The following is a 17,064-nucleotide window of genomic DNA, read 5'->3' on the forward strand; positions in this document are numbered from 1 at the left end:
CTCACAACGCATCACATCATGTAGATTGGCTATATTTGCCATTTTTCTTGTGTTGTGAACATTTTGCTGATCAGCGGCCAGAAAGTCACAAGGTTAATTTGACAAAGGAACAAAAGTGCCCAGACCTCTTTCTGCAGTGATCAAATTGAAAACAGGTTTTACATTCTTATTCAAGCTAGCTCTCGTCCAGTGTGTCGGTTGTGGCTGCAGAGCTCTTTTGAAGTTTTGCAGTGATCTGTTATTCAAAACTGTGATTTCTATATGAAAGTCCATGTGAACATTCTGCTACCCAGCCCCACCCCTGTGCTGCGTGGGCACTGTAATGTCGGGTGTTGTCTGTCTCTAATCTAACCCACTGGTAATCAAGTGCAGTGACAACTCCCGGCAGTACCGGGGACGTGCTACCAATATATTATCCAGGTTTGTTTCAAACATTAAAACACGGCTTCATGTCAATGAAAGCAAATGTTTTAGGAGCGTGCTGATTTGGCCATGGTAATGGGTGCTCTGGCTTCCTTCACACATGATTCTCCTACCCAGCTGTGTGGTAATTTTTTGGCAGAGCCAGATACAGCGCCGACCCATTGCGTTCTATGTGGGTTCTGTTTTTGCGGGCAATTATTGTTTTAGTTCTAACCTCATTCAGTTTCTGTTAGGCTGGTGTGTCAGTAAGAGAGTCATAAAATGCAATATTGCTAAATTGAGTGAAATAATGTGAAATCAAAGCAAGTGTTGTCCGCTAAAGTGAATAGGGAGACATAGGACATTAATGTAACTCCATGCTCTCTCTCTCTCTCTCTCTCTCTCTCTCTCTCTCTCTCTCTCTCTCTCTCTCTCTCTCTCGACAGCCTCGCATGGATCAGTATTTCAATCAAATGGAAAAAATCGTCAAAGAGCGGAAGACGTCGTCTCGGATACGGTTTATGTTACAAGACATCGTAGACTTACGATTGGTAAGTGAATGTGTTTGTTAAGGTGTGTGTGTGTGTGTGTGTGTCGTGCTATATCTAAAATGTAGTGACTTACAAGTGCAGAATTAGAATAAGAGTACGCATGAACTAAACAAGGTGAGTAGTCACATAGTGTAGAGAGAACAAAATAGTGCGTTGAAGAAATTTGGATACCAGATAAACGATGAATTTTGAAATAGTGAGACATCTGTGTTGAGCTTGAGGTGGTTGGAAGACGTCCACTTGTCAGCAATGCACTCTTCTACCTGAGTGGCAGAGGGGGAGGGAGAAAGACATTAAACTTTAGGGACCATGAAACAACCGATTAGTCCGGGCCTGTGTTCTCGACCCAGAACTTTGCCCTTCTCTCCCTGCAGCACAACTGGGTGTCAAGGAGAGCCGACCAGGGCCCTAAAACCATCGAGCAGATCCACAAGGAGGCCAAGATCGAGGAGCAGGAGGAACAGAGGAAGGTGCATCAGCAGCTACTCTCCAAGGACAGCAAGAGAAGGCCAGGTCAGACTCAGACCCCACTGTCCAAATCCTCTTTAAGGCTTAGGACCACATAGGCACAGCAATGGTCACCCAGGCAGACGAGCATGGTCTTCCCACAGCCTGCAGAGAGTGAGGCTGTTCGATCCCTGTAGTGGCCAGAAAGCAGTGGTGGAAGAAGTACTCAGATATTTGAGGGGCGCTAGCCCCTCCTATGTCCAGCTTTTAGTGTGTGTGGAAACACAAATTTTGTCCCAACACAAACATTAAATGCCATTGACAATGAATGGACAATTTTGAGTGTTTGTGTAAACTCAAACATTGCGTAACACAAACCATTGAAGACAAAAGTGAGGCGCAACTTGTGATTGGCCGGAATGAGATGATGGAGACTGGGGGGGATACAGGCTTTAGTTTAGACATACTATTGGTCCGACTGTCATTACACCGACAACCTACCTCAAACTCTAACCTAACCGCAGGCACGGGAGCAGCACATGTTTGACCACATGTCCAACCGTTGTTTCTGCATGTCGGTCCATTGGTGTGTCTAATCTGTGTGTGCATCCCGTACTGGGACCAATCGGAAGGCTGACAATGGGTCAATTGCCAGCCCTCTAGCCTTTACCATTACCTCTAATGGATGTTTTCATGGTTTGTTTGCGTGTGTGTGTTTGATTCAGACCCCAGAGAGAGCAGAGCAGAGCAGCAGAGAGAGCAGCGCGTACAGAGAGAAGAGACCTGGAACACTGTGCCTATGACCAAGAACAGCAGGACCATCGACCCCGCCAAGATCCCCAAGATCTCCAAGGTCGGATAACCATGCACCTCCGTGAAGTGTGTTTCCCTGAAAAGCATATACTGAGCATATTGATCTTTATCAAGACTTGGCCCTGAAAATGTGGTAGACATTTTAAACTATTAAATGTCAAATAATGTCAGTGTAATATTGTTCTGACACCAGCCTGCCAAAGAGGTACAATCATGCACCAAGTGAGATATTCTGACCATGTGCTGCTTGTATATATATATAATATATACTTTAATATGGTAAAAATCTGCAGTGGTTGGAGGTGGTCTCCCTACTTACTTTCTACCTACCTCATTTCAGAGGAGTGGAAATCCTTTTTGTTGAAGGATTTTTTGACGATTTGTAGCATTAATACCCAGGTTTTCTAGCCAGAAAGCAGCATGCAGGTGTGTGGTGGGCTTAGAATTTATGGATCATTATTTTTCCATTGGTTTATAAGAATAACGAATATACATACATACAGTAGGCCTGTTGGGTACATTCAGGGATTGTCAGACCTTAACGAGGACCTCTAATTCAACAAAAAGTCAAAAGGCTTGACTTTCAGCACTTTGTATTCCGAGTCTGGAAAACTTGGATGTGTCTGTATGCAGGTTTCTTGAGAAGGTTGAATAATTACAATAACAATTCGCTGTTGTCGCGTACCGTAAATAGGGACGTTTGTTCACCCTGCGGAGATGCGAGTCTTGACATGTTAGAAATGCTCCCCTCTCAGGATCATTCTGGGGTTTTTGTTTTCTTTGTTCTTTCAGTTGTCACTTCCCCATTAGCTGTGATGGTGTTTTTTTGTTGCGCACAGAAAGTTGGCTGTTGACAAATTCGACACAGATCTTTGCTGGAGTCCTTGGATGAATCCCTTGCTTATGCATGCTGTTAGTGGGATATGTACATGACAGCCATATCCCCTGTCCTCGTCTGATCCCAGTTCCTGGTTTTCTAGTTCAGTAGAACACTGCACGGTCTGCCTGCTGCTGCACAGATGAGGCTCAGTCACATAAAGCACTGCAGTGCTCCCTCCCGGCTCCCCCTGCAGGACGGAGCTGGCCATGTTTTCCCAAACTGGAGGATTTTTCAACATTTTGGATGGGCATTTTATAGAGAGGCATTTTATATCATTTAAGAGGCACTTTCTATAGATGTAAAATGTAAGCGAATAAATGTATTTTTTTCTTAGTTATATAATTGTGTGTTAAGGTAGTTTCATGACACAATAACCTAGTAAAAATTATAGGAATACTTTTGGTCTTTTCCATTGCATAGAACTGGCTCCGCTTGAATTGACTAGCTTTCTTTTCCACTGCTGATAGGTTCTCTTCAATATAGCTGGTGGTAATAGCATTGTGCATCCCTCTCCCTGTGTAGGAGAGTGCTTAACAATTCTAAAGTTTAAATGAATGATGTACAGTTAAACAAAGATCACCCTCATGTGAAGTGATGGGTGCCTCACTTAATGTTTGATAATAGTGCTCTTTAAGCAAACATTAAAACAGTAAAAGTCCATAGACTTGGCTGCCACATGACGTCATGTGGGGTGCTTTGACATTGGAGGGATTTCTGACAACATTTTAGGCAAGAAATAGGCATTTAATAATATGAATTTTTACATTTACAGTAGCTAATGTGTTAACAATATTCTGGGAGGCTGTCTAGATGCAGTTATGCACGATGCATTGAAGTGACAATTCTCAGTCAGTCAGTAGTCTGCAGTGTTTTCACTTGTCCTTTTGGTATCGCCAGAGCTTGCTTGGAACCTCGACGGAGGTTATTTAAAAAATCACACCCGTGTGAACTGAGTGGTGCAAGGTCTTATATAGCCTGATCAGCTGTGGTCTGACGTAATGTCAGTGACCATAGTAACCATGCTCATTCTTTTGAGGGACAGGTACACAAACACACACACACGGGTACTAACAAAGCCAGTTGTTGGAGTGGTTTGCACCACTCAAAAATAAAAGTACCAGGTACTTTTGCCTAATGTTAAACCAAAAAAAGCAAGAGTTGAGCAGGTTCTATGCAATGGAAATGCACCAACAGGGGATGCCTTTGCCCTTTGCTCCTGTGTTTTTCTGACAGCAATGTGCTGAAAAAGAAAGTGCCTTAAAAGTTCATCTCCTGACCTGCTTAAGGTATTGTTTGGAAGTGGAAATGATTGTGTGTTTGCACTTTTGGCCTTCATATAAAGCCCACGCTGCACCATTCACCATGCAACTACTTGAAACTACTCACAACCATTATCCCCAATGGCAGTTGCAAGCAAGGAGTAACTTGCGACTAGTTGCCTTGGTGCGGTTTGAGCTTAAGATCTAAATTCTAGCCACCTCTATTGGTCTTTAAAATACAGAAGGTACCTTTGTTGCCTTATCTGAAGTCCAAAACAAATGCAAGCTCATTAAATGAATAGGACAAAGCTCCAGCTATCATCTGTGCACATCTCTCAACACGGAGGGTGGTTTGGCAGTTGAGGAGGCATTTTGATTGGTTGATCTGTGCGGCATATGTTCAGTTTCCAGTATTTAAGTGGGGGATGGAAGAGGACATCAAGAGTTCAGCAATGTTCATTAGCCCAGGCTCATGTAATACAGCGTTTATCTCGAAACCTAATCTTGAATAATACTTGATCTCAATTACCTTTTTGGATAGCCTAAGAGGAAAGATAATGGACTCGGTTAGAGAGCAATTGAGGGCAGGATATAAGCAGCCCTTTGTCAGCACATCTTACGCTCAGTCAGTGCTTAGTACTTGCGTATGCATATTTTGCAGTACAGTGAAATATGGTATGTCCTTACTATAATATACACACACACACACACACACACACACACACACACACACACACACACACACACACACACACACACACACACACACACACAGTAGTATGTGGTTTACATTTTATAGCACCTTTATCCGAGGTGTTTTGCAGTGTGCGTTCGTTCGTTCATTCATTCATTCATTCGCATACCGACAGCAGAGGCATGGCACCAACCAGCGGTTAGGAGCTTTTATACCTCCTGAGCCTCTGCCATGAGCAATTCAAAACGCTGTGCAGACCATTTTTGTTTACATATATTTGCATTTGTCTTTGGCTCACAGACGGGCTCCTGTTTACTGTCTAAATAAAACAGAAATGGCAGGTATTTTGATGATGACCTCTGAAAATAAACATGTAAACTTTCAGCCTCAGATGGACGAGAAGATCCAGCTCGGCCCTCGTGCTCAAGTCAACTGGATGAAGGGAAGCAGTGGCGGAGCCAAGGCCACTGGCACTGATTCAGGTCAGCCAGTATGAATATTTACCTGACATAGATGAGGAAGATCCTGCCCAGAATGGGTTAATTGCTCCTTTGTTCACAAAATGTAGTATGCCCTGCAAAGCCAATGTGCAGTAACTACGAAAGAAATCATTGGCTGTTATTGTATTGGGTTTAAATGTGTTTCAACTGGTCAGCAAAATGAGATATCGGCAAAGAAGTGATATTACACTAATTGTAAATATGTTCTTGAGGTAATTGTTTATCCCCCAAAGTCACGAAGGCTAATTTGACTTTTTAAGATACACAAATAAGTCGCTGTGTCCAAAAATGCTAATTTGACCTTTTAAGATACACAAATAAGTCCCTGTGTCCAAAAATGTAGTTTTAATGCATTTTTCACCCAGGAGTTGCCCCTTAAAGTGTATACTACCAATGCATATGAGTAGTTTCATAATGGCCATAATTCTTTCCCATCCCTATCAGAACTATCAAGGGCTGCCGGCACCAGTCTGAATCGCTTTTCTGCACTTCAGTCCACCCCTCCACCGCAGACCTCCACCCCAAACACACACACCCCAGACTACGACTCCAGGAGAACTCTGGGAAGGTAAAGGGCATATTTCTTAGAAAGACATTCGGAAGCAAGAGCTTAAACTGAGCTTTAGCACTCGAGTGGCACAGGAGAAAAGTACCTTCCCACGACCGCTGAGTCTAGGGCTTTCAAATCCACAGCGGTGCATCCGGCGTGGCCAAGCATCTCTTGTCCAAACTTACTTCAAAGGGGGCCAAATTTGAAAATATTAAAAAGGGCCAACTACATTTCCTACATATCATAATGTTATTTCGGACCATAATAAAGTCACATACAAATGCATTGCATTTCAACAAGCTCTGAACAAAACACAAATAACTCGGCCTTTCTTCAGCCTTATTTAACATTACAAAATGTAATCAGATGTGCAAGGTCTTTTTAGTTTAAGTGGTTAGTACAGTACATCTCTCTTTCATTTGCATTTCAATGAGTCATTTATGGGGACACGGTGGCACAGTTGGTAGTGCCTCACAGCTAGAAGGTCCTGGGTTCGATTCCCGCTGGGGGCGCTGGAGGCGTGTTCTCTCCTCCGTGTCATCAGTGCCCATACCCAAGGCGGGGTTGGCGAAAGGGCCTTTCTGTGTGGAGTTTGCATGTTCTCCCCGTGCCCCCTAGGGTAGGTACCCTCACAAAAAACATGCAGTAATCCTGGTCTCTTGGATACCTACCTCCCCCTGGCCAGCCGAGGCGCCTGATGGAGGGGAAGGGAACTGGTCGGAATAACGTGTTCCTTCCACGCGCTACGTCCGGCCAGAGAAACTCCCCCCTGTCAAGTGAAAAGAAGCAGCTTGGACTCCTCATGCATAGAAGGAGGCATGAGGTCAGTCATCTGCCCCCCCCCCCCCCCCCAGGTTGGCAGAGGAAGTGTAGCGCCCAGGATTACATTAGATAATTGACACTGGGTGAAAAAATCTCTTTCACCCAGCAAAATTGTGGGATAAAAATTATTATTAAAAAAAAATAAAGATTTGTTTTTGGCTTTTCTGCCTTTTATTGATAGTTTCAAGTGAAGATTGACAGGAAAGAGGGAGAGAGAAGGGGAGAGACACGCAGCAAAGGTCGTCATGAACAGGACTCGAACACGCAACACGCCAGAGCCTATATGTGGCATGCACTTGGACCACTAGGCCACCGGGCACCCCAAAGTGTGCTATTTGTTAATTAATGAACATATTTCTACGAGCTGGGACAGGGCCTGTCAGTCGGGAATGTTGAGCAGGAGGAATAGGATGTCCTCGAGGTGAGGGTTCCTCACTGGCAGGTGTAGGATACCCAATGAATGGAAGTGGGAGGAATTAATTGGCATCATGACTAAATTGGGAGAAATAGGGGAGGGGATATTTTGCTCATCTAGTGCAGGGGTTCTCAACCCGTGGGTCGCGACCCCTCGGGGGGTCGCCAAATTATTTTGGGGGGTCCCCAAATTATTTTTAAAAAAATGTTGTTTTTTTTGCAACTGAATGGCTGGAAAGTGGAAACGAAGAGTTTACATATAGTACACATAGTACATGCATACACCTTCTCTAATGATTATATCTGGTTTCAGTATTTATTTATGGTGTATTGTCTCTATTATTAAGGTTATTGTAGCAGTCAATTTATATTGGGGGTCGGGAGGGGGCGGGGCGGGGGTCCCGAGACACTGCCAAAGCATTTCTGGGGGTCCCCGGCCAAAAACGTTGAGAACCCCTGATCTAGTGTATGTCCAAACCATAGGTCCAAACATATCCTGTTTTTGTTTCTCTCTCTCTCTGCTATATGATCTGACTTCATGTCTTTCTCTCTTTTTTCACACAAGTCGCAGCAGTGTAGGGAGAGAACGCAGTGAGAAGCCACTGAGCTCTGTCCCGTTGTCGCGGCCGGGGCCTTTTGTAAGGAGAGGCAGCTCCAAAGAGCTGCCGGAGAGCCCTTCCCCAGAGGAGCCCCGCAGAGACAGAGACACGCCCGAGCCTAGGAGACCAAGTGTCACCGAGGACAAGACGGAACCAGAGCGTAACAGAGCCAGAGAACCCGGTGAGGGACACTACCGTGTACAAACATGCAAACAGAACATATGAAAAGACCACACAAAATTAGAATGATGTACTCTACTCCCATTAGCCAGACCCACAAGTGATACAGTATTTGTCCCTAGTTTGGAGGCAGTTGGACTACTGGTGTGATCATGCTTTAAGTAACGTAATTACATTCCTGAAGGTGTTGGCAGAAACCTTTTGTGTTTCATAAATTGAATGCCATTTTATTTTTTCTAAAAACAAAACCTCAATTGAACTCAGATGTGTGTTTAAATGAAACAAAATGCATGTGTTCCATTTGTAGACTGAGACTAGATTTCAAATCGAGGATTTTACAGTGCAGGCTGCAGAGAAGTGAACAAATCATCGCTCATCCATGAAAGGAAAAAAACTTAAGTGAAGTGCTGGAGCTGAATAAAATCAGACTGAACAAAAAGGAAAGGGCATGAAGAAGGTCAAACGACCAATGCTGAGTGTGTGGTTGCTGAGTACTGAAGAAAACGCACCTAGTAATTAATTTTCAGTCATTTCATTTTTGGACGCACAGAGAAGTTGAGGGGCGATTACGCAATCGTATTTTCACAGGCGCGGCCCGTGAAATTGTCCCGCGCGTGCTCTTTTTGAAGCTCCTGTCGCCCCAGATTTTGCGCTTGGTCTTTGGAACCTTCAGGAGGTCAGCATCACTGGACCTGAGGGAACGGGACATGTGGCTCGAGGAGGGCAGAGAGGTAGTGCAGTTCCTTGTAGGAGGTGAGCAGCATTTTGTGGTGGACTCTTTGTTTGACGGGCAGCCAGTGGAGGTCGTGGAGGACTGGCGCGATAGGGTCTCTGGAGCGTGTATGGCTGAGTAGGCGCGCAGCTGAGTTTTGAACATATTGGAGTTTATTGAAGACTTGGGAGGTGATGCCATGGATGGAGGATGCTGTTGCAGTAGTCTAACCAGGATGAAATTAAGGCGTGGATGAGGTGGAAGAAGGCTCTTTTAACAATGTGGTTCAAATGGTGGATGAATGATAGGGTAGGGTAAGAAAATGACACCTAGGTCGCGGACGCGGGTGGAGGGTGTGACAAGGGAGCTGTCGAAATGCAAGAAGTCATGAGCGGAGTGGGTAAGGGAGTTTGGGCCAATGATAATGGAAAAAAAGGAATTGGAAAGAGGTTTTTATGTCTGTGAGGCAGGTGGTGAGAGTTGAGGGCTGAGTCTTGGAATCAACACAGATTAGTTCAATAGATCTATCATCTGCAAATGCAAGATCTATCATCTCCTTACAACAGAAGTTCCCAAACTTTCATTTCAAGCCCAAACTTAACAAAGTTCAAGCCAAAAAAAAAGAAAACTGTGAAAATTGCAGGTCTAGAAGCTCACAATGCGTTGCTTGTAGATCTTCAAGTTTCACTATTTCTTAAACGTTTTTGAAATGTTTAATTTATTTCCTGAAAACGTTCTTATTCTTTTATCATTTGAATTGATTTTTTAAACGATATTTACTCACAACCCATACAAATTATTCTGTGACCCAAGAATGTGTCCCGAGCTTTATTGTTGTAAACCACTGCCCTACAAGCATTTTGTTGTGTTGTGTTGTTGTGACTCTGATTTGTCCCCGACAGTGAAAGCTGAGCCAGTGGCCCAGAGGCCCCAGACACCTGACAGACCGGCCATGTCAGAGGAAGAGATGGAGAGGAAGTGCAAGTCTATTATTGACGAGTTCCTACACATCAATGATCTCAAGGTACAGGGACCCCCCAATGAATCTTGTAATGTGGTAAAACCAAGGGGCCAGTGAGGCTTTCCAACGTTGAAGCACTGGGCCCTAGTGGTAAGAGGAGGGACTGCAGGCGGACCCGTGGAAGTATGATTGGGAAACCCCGTGCAGCTAGGCTTTAACGTTGAGCGCGTTTGCACTTCCGCATTTTGGGCACAAATTTTTGGTGCCCAAATCGAAAAAAAGGCGGAAGTAGAAGGGTCTTCTGGGTGCTTCAAAACGCCACTGAGCAACTTCCACTGACATGAATAGCGGAGGGGGCGGAGCTTCGTGCCAGATCAGTCTCTATCCTTTTAATACTCTATGGGTAAAACTCACCGCACTGTGATGTCCTCTCCAGTGGTGTCATGCTCGTAGAACGCAGTACCACGCCTTTCACGTGCCTGATCTTTTTTTTTTTTTACTATACTAATTAATTAATTTGCCATTCTCGTCAAGTTACATAATTATCAGTGCATGCAGGTGTATTATGTCACACAGGTAAGCAAGGTTTGTGACCCACTCCTCGTCATAGAAATGTGCTGCCAAGTGGTTCGCATAGCTCAAATCCGTAGATGGGGATCTCACCCAGACTTGGGATTGAGAAACAATATAGAATCTCACTCTACATCTGTTACATTTGGTCATTCATTATAGCTACTTGTTGACTTGTTGTGGTCCAATGTATTTAATTAATCAACAGAACATAGAATATTAATACATGTCACGTTATTGTCACGTTATAGGACAGAGACAGAGCCAGGGTGGGTTGACGACAAGCCGCGTACAATGGCCAATGGTTGTGTACAATGTGTGAAGTACCAACCATTTTTTTGTTTTGAGATAAACCAGCGAGAGGTTTTTGCTGAATGTTCTCCTCAGTATAAAGATGCTAGCATCCTTATACTGTATTAAAACCGGGAAAGCATCCGTGTCATTTTAGATTGTATACGTTCATTACGTTGGCTATTCAAAAATAGAAGATCTCCAAGCTCACAGCGTGTCACTTAATGCCACGCTGCGAGCTTGTACATCTGCTATTTTTGAACATTTATGATTATATATATTTTTGAATGTTTGAAAAATGTTGAATAACCTGAATTACAAAAGAGTGTGTGTACTACTGATTTAGGGAAGGCATTTGTAGAATCGGCCTAGGTCTTAATTCAGTCTCATACGTCGTGCTTTTGTGAATGCACTGAATTCCTGATGAGGATATCCACCAGATAATACAGACCAGATCAGAGTCTTGTGTCTTAAATGTAACTTGCTGACACTGGGTATATGGACCTGGTCTTCTCCATCTGTCCACAGGAGGCTGTGCAGTGTGTGGACGACCTGGCGTCTCCGCTACATGTGTTTGTGCGAATGGGAGTGGAGTCTACTCTGGAGCGCAACCAGACCAAACGGGAACACACAGGCCAGCTCTTCTTCCAGTTGGTGCAGCTGGGGATTCTGCCTAAACCCGAGCTATGTAAAGGGTCAGTCTCCCCCCCGAATGCATACAGTTGAGAAATGTCATGTCAGTGAATTGTTTGAAACCTGGAGGTGCTCCAAAGTAGACCATGTTGGGGAAACTTTGACAGCAAGTGTAAGAAGGCCTCTTACTACATGCGTACTAAAAGGAAATCAGCACGTACTACAGACACATCATAGAGTGCACCTTGACCATCAGTCATTTAAAGTGAAATGCCCAACAACTTGGAGCAGAGTCAAAACGCCATAACAGCCCCTTAATCTCTTAACCCATTTTGAGCGGGAACCCCTTTTGGTGTTTTAAACATTATGTTATAATATAGCTATTGAAAAATAGCAGATCTACAAGCTCATAGCGCGCCACCGAGTGGCGCGCTATGAACTTGTAGATCTGCTATTTTTGAAAAATCGTTAAAATGTGCCTCAAATCTTTCAGAAAATTGTCGTGATTTAGAAAACATTTTTTTTAAATTTCGACGTCAGGCCTGAATGGGTTAAAGGCACAATGTAATGTACGTAATCCAAATGTAAGCCCCAAAACACGTGACTGGAAGCTGCTATCACTCCCAAATTGACTTGACATTTCTCTTAACACAAGGACTAACACGACAAAGCAACTACATCTAAACCAACCACTACATTTTGTTTGTTTCCTTATGCTGTGAAATGTTTGTTTACATCTGCAATGTTTGAGTAAAACAAACCTATATTTTGAATTAACTCAAACTAAATTATGTACAGTATGTAAATGTAAATTACAACATCGAACCTTCTTGATTTTCAAGAAGGACTGGTTCTTCCACAGCCGGCAACTAATGAGATGAGATGAGATATACTTTATTGTCCCACAAGGGGAAATTTGTCTTGGGCAAAAGTGCAGTAGTACATGACGCTTTTTAAAACAGACAGACAATACACAGTAGACAATACACAATAGCAGCAATGTACAAGTACAGTATCACAAGAGTATCACAAGAAAGGTGCAAAATTGCAGTCAGAGGAGGTATATAAATATAAAGTACTAGAGTATTCACAGTTTATAGAGTCGACCCATATTGTCCACAAACCAGCAAATGTGGTCTGCACCAAGTTTTCTGGTGTCTTTTAGGGAGGGCACATGAAACAACGGTGAAAAGTAGCTTTTTGTTGTTTACTTTAGCGGTGCTCCTTTTGTTACAGTGCTTCATATCGATTGGCTGCCAAAATGAGACGACCTCAATGGTCTCGTGGCTCAATACGAAATAAAGGAATCGTAGTGAAAAGTAAATCCTGAAATAAGTCACTGCCTGAGATTCCCTAGTCAATGCGTAGTTGCCTAGTTGGACAACCTGTATGACAGAAAAACGCAGGTCTGTAAAATTAACTTGCTCTGATTAAAAGTCACTTCAAATTGTATGAGTACCTGGCATCAGTTGTGAATAAAAAAAAGAATAGTTGTGTAGTTCTAATTATTGTCTCTATCCCCCGTTACTGCAATGAATGTCACTGAAACAAATTCCAATCAACTCTGTTGACATGGCAATAAAGTATTGAATCTATAGTTATAAACAGAGATTTTGTCTTTACATACACATTATGTATATGTTGTTTATTAATACTCACAAATGCTATATAAATATATGAGCATCGCAATAGTAATTACATTTTTATAATGGTATTCAATAATTGATAGTAAAATTTGATTATAACAAAATTGTAAGAACATGTGTGTTTTCCTCCAGGTTTGCGGACACCCTGGAGCTAGCAGACGACATGGCCATCGACATTCCCCATATCTGGCTGTACCTGGCCGAGCTGCTCAGCCCTGTGCTGAAGGAAGGGGGCTTCTCTATGAGAGAGCTCTTTAGGTACTGGAATGATCATCTTTCTGTACAGCAGTAGGGGTTAATAATAAATAATTGATGCATCTTACTTGGATGGAACACACGGTTAATTTTTCTGACTGTTTTGAACAAAATACCCAGGAACCTCAATTTTATTGTCACCCCTTCTTAACAAGCTGTTTGTTTTAGCAACCCTCCTGGACTCTCATCTACACCTGTCGTTTGTTCACAGTGAATTAAGCAAACCTTTGCTTCCTGTGGGAAGAGCTGGGATCCTATTTTCTGAAATACTGCACATACTATGCAAACAAATGGTAAGGAAAACTTTTGAATCCCACTGATTTTTACTGTGTTCAGCCATTTGTATGTGCAGGTGCTCATTATGAAGCAAGTGGAGAGTACATATGCTGTACTAACATTGATTAATAATAAAAGAGTCCTGTTACTCTCATATTCATGTAAGCATTGTTATTTTTGTGGTTGTGCGTGTGTGTCATCCAAAGATTGACCAGATTTAGGGTCAAGGTCAAGGTAAACTTTATTGTCCACAAAGAAATTGTCTTGGGCTTTCACCCCAGCTACAGCCACACATAAAACATCAATGACAAAAAAAAAATACATTACAGAGGAAGACACAACATTACACAATTGCACACATGATGTGGATAATCTAGGGTGCAACAGTTAATCAAAGTACTGGCTCTGTGAAAAAGAAAAATCGATAGTTTAATCAAACTAGAGGTTCGGACTGCTACACGGTCTTCACGGTCTTCACATCTAGAGTTCTGTCCGCTCACACATGTCACACATACGTCGTACCACTGATACGACCGATTATTCGAAAAAAGTTAGCAATGGAATAATTGCTAACAAGATAATAGATAGTTGTAGTCCTAGACGAGATCCCTGTAGCCTATTTTTCCTTGTAATCTTCAGAGCATTTTCTTTTCTTTTTTTTAAACATATGTTTATTGATTTTTCTTTACAACATAGTATTTTCAAAGCAATTATTCACATGTATTTTCCCCCCGCAACCACATGGCGGCACAAATACTAAACAAAATCTTCAAAGAAACATCAGGAAATGTCCATAAATACAAAGCAAATTAACAAAAAAAAACACATTACATACAGTTAAACAAACAAATGCACAATGTCCCATCACAGTTCCTTACCCCCACCCTACAGCTGACTACTCCAATTAACCACTATACATCCAAAGCCTCTTCAATATCACCTCGCTTAATGAAGTCCAAGAACTTCTCCCATATCTTAAAGAATACAGCAGGTTTCTTCCTAATTACATACGTTAGCTTCTCATGTGCCAAACTGGTCGTTAAATTCTTCAGCCAGAGCATTTTCTGACAAACGGGGTGTATTAATCGTCATTGTTGTCTAAAGCCTGTTTATAAATGTAGCTTGACTGCTGTCAGCTAAGCTGTTTTAGGCCTACCGTTTCTGACATGGCCCTCATTCTCCGCTCCACAGAGCCATAGGAAAGTAGGTGTTTTGTGGAGGGAATCTGGCCTCAGCTGGACTGACTTCCTACCAGAGGGAGAAGACGTCCAGGAATTCATCTCACAACAGGTACTGTGATCTGTGCTGTATTTTAGAATTCTTGATTTGTTGTGGCCAACTTTGTTGGGTTGTGCATCGTCATTCTGGCACAACCAAATTAGTAGCCTCTGGTGTTTTAAAGGAGAATTCCATGCTAGAAGGCTTTACCTTTTATTTGTAGTTGTTACGTCCCCACCAAAGAGGTCCAGGTGTTATTTTGTGCAAAAGCGCATTATTGGCTATTTCCCCTAATATAAGCCCTCAATGAATTGAATTGAATGGGGCATTGGGGTGTTGTGCTAATTTGCTTATTTCCATCACTCAAAAATGTTATATATATCCTCTCTTCATAATGTAAATATTATCCCAAGCGGCACACTTTACTACTTATTTTGATGGAAATAACCGAATTAGCACAAAAACCCAACCCCCATTGAGGGCTTATATTAGGGGAAATAGACAATAATGCACTTTTGCACAAAATAAACACCTGGACTTCTTTGGTGGGGACGTAACAACAACAACAATAATTATGATTAAATAACTTTTAAATTGAATAATGATGTCCACCCCCTCCCATCCTATCTTGTTTGTCCTGACAGAAGCTTCAGTTCACTCTGTCAGAGTGCTCCAGTCCTGAAAAAGATCTGTCTAAACGAATCCTGTCTCCTGAGGAGATGAGCAAACAGCTGGAGAGACTCCTGCTTGAGGACAAGGCCACCGACGAGCCGATCTTTGACTGGGTAGAGGTACGGATGATGGATTATTTTAATGAACGATAAGGGAAAGTAATTAATATATATTGAAATGGTAGTTGTTTTCTTGATAATCTTGTGTGTACAGTGAAAATAGTTTGCAAAGAAAAATCATCTCCATGTTTCACTTGGGCTATAGTTGTGTTATCAGTTATGATATCAAGTATTTGGGCTAGGGCTTTGGGACAAAAGTAATCCTAATGGACACTAATTATTTAGAAAGGGGTCATGGATGAATGATAAAGGGCACCACTCACTTCACACAAGTGTGGGGCAGACATACATATTACTTTGCTATTGACTTGAATGGCACGTGACTTCACAGGGGTGGACAGACATACATGCACAAAGCCACACGTTTGAGCGTTTAGCACCGCTCAAAAAAATCCATGGAATTGAGATCGATGAACACTCATCGATAATCAAACTAATTAGAAATGTTATCTTGCATCCCTAACATGAACCCCAGCATCTTCATTCTGGGCATGTCATAATAGCTAAACGTTCAGCGAATGTATAAATTGCAGATCTACATGCTCACAACGGCAAAGAGATTTAGAGCGACCCTGGACAACAAAGTATATAGAGTTTAAGTAGTTAAGGGTGGTAACAGCTCCTCCCTTGCCTGTGAAATTGACATGTGTTTCGTCCTCTCCCATGTCCTCTTCACTCCCACAGGCCAATCTAGATGAATCTCAGATGAGCTCATCTCCATTCCTGAGGGCTTTGATGACGGCCGTCTGTAAGGCAGCAGTGAAAGGTGAAGACTCCACCCGGAGGGGAAAGAGAGACTATTATACCAGATTGGCTGTGTTTATTGCATCATTTGAAACACCGTCAGGCTCGAAGCAGAGCAGCTCACTTGGCATACCCCCTTCCCTCATCTTTTTGTTTCCCCTTGCAGATGAGAACAGCACCTGTCGGGTTGACACGGCCATCATCCAGAGAAGATTGCCCGTTTTACTCAAGTACCTTAACTCAGACACTGAGCGACAGCTGCAAGCACTTTATGCACTTCAGGCTCTGATCGTCACCTTGGATCAGCCTCCAAGTGAGTGCCGCGCCACTGTGCCACATGTTTTGCATGCAGTCAAGTGTTTTGTGTCAAATGGTCGTCAAAGGTAATTCTGAACTCTTGTTGGGACAGCGGAAAAGGTTTTCAGATAACTATCAGTTAGGTTGCCCACCCGTCTGACAACTTAACATGACAGCTGTGCATTTTCAGAGCAGGTTTATTTTAACATTTTAATTGTGTTCTGGCTTCGATCAATGAAACTAACATAGTATACGATAAAATGCTATTCATCAGTATCACAAGTTTTAGGAAAACAAAAGTATTTTTCCAATACTTTTTTTACCTTCATTTGATTAAGAAGTCTCATTGAGATCAGAAATCTCTTTTACAAGTGCAACCTCTTGTAAAAGCACTTGCAAAACCACTTGCAATTCCCTCACAGTCCACCAGTGGGCCCCGTCCCATAAGTTAATAGTCTCTTCCCTACACCTTTTCTAGGTTGACTTTTCGTGTCATTGTATAAAGCCAGCCTCAATGCAGCAACAAAACATGAAGAAATCTGCTGTTTTCTCAATAACA

The 17,064-nt window shown here is 42.6% G+C and overlaps 1 protein-coding gene across 8 annotated transcripts in view; it reads left to right on the plus strand.

The window, feature by feature from the left end:
• Positions 1-17,064, plus strand: part of eif4g3a (eukaryotic translation initiation factor 4 gamma, 3a) — a 90,503-nt gene that overhangs the window by 68,263 nt on the left and 5,176 nt on the right. For 5 of the 8 annotated variants that reach the window (XM_079511203.1, XM_079511200.1, XM_079511205.1 and 2 more), the window contains 13 exons: positions 849-953; positions 1,328-1,466; positions 2,126-2,253; positions 5,432-5,528; positions 5,991-6,114; positions 7,898-8,112; positions 9,726-9,847; positions 11,174-11,340; positions 13,057-13,182; positions 13,391-13,472; positions 14,647-14,745; positions 15,318-15,464; positions 16,149-16,521. In XM_079511203.1, coding sequence (XP_079367329.1) covers positions 849-953; positions 1,328-1,466; positions 2,126-2,253; positions 5,432-5,528; positions 5,991-6,114; positions 7,898-8,112; positions 9,726-9,847; positions 11,174-11,340; positions 13,057-13,182; positions 13,391-13,472; positions 14,647-14,745; positions 15,318-15,464; positions 16,149-16,521 — 1,924 coding nt within the window. The remainder of the gene's footprint in view (positions 1-848; positions 954-1,327; positions 1,467-2,125; positions 2,254-5,431; positions 5,529-5,990; positions 6,115-7,897; positions 8,113-9,725; positions 9,848-11,173; positions 11,341-13,056; positions 13,183-13,390; positions 13,473-14,646; positions 14,746-15,317; positions 15,465-16,148; positions 16,522-17,064) is intronic. The other 3 variants (XM_079511206.1, XM_079511207.1, XM_079511202.1) reach the window with 2 other exon arrangements.

This window comes from Electrona antarctica (assembly GCF_951216825.1).
Source record: "Electrona antarctica genome assembly, chromosome: 9".
NCBI classification, from domain to species: domain Eukaryota; kingdom Metazoa; phylum Chordata; class Actinopteri; order Myctophiformes; family Myctophidae; genus Electrona; species Electrona antarctica.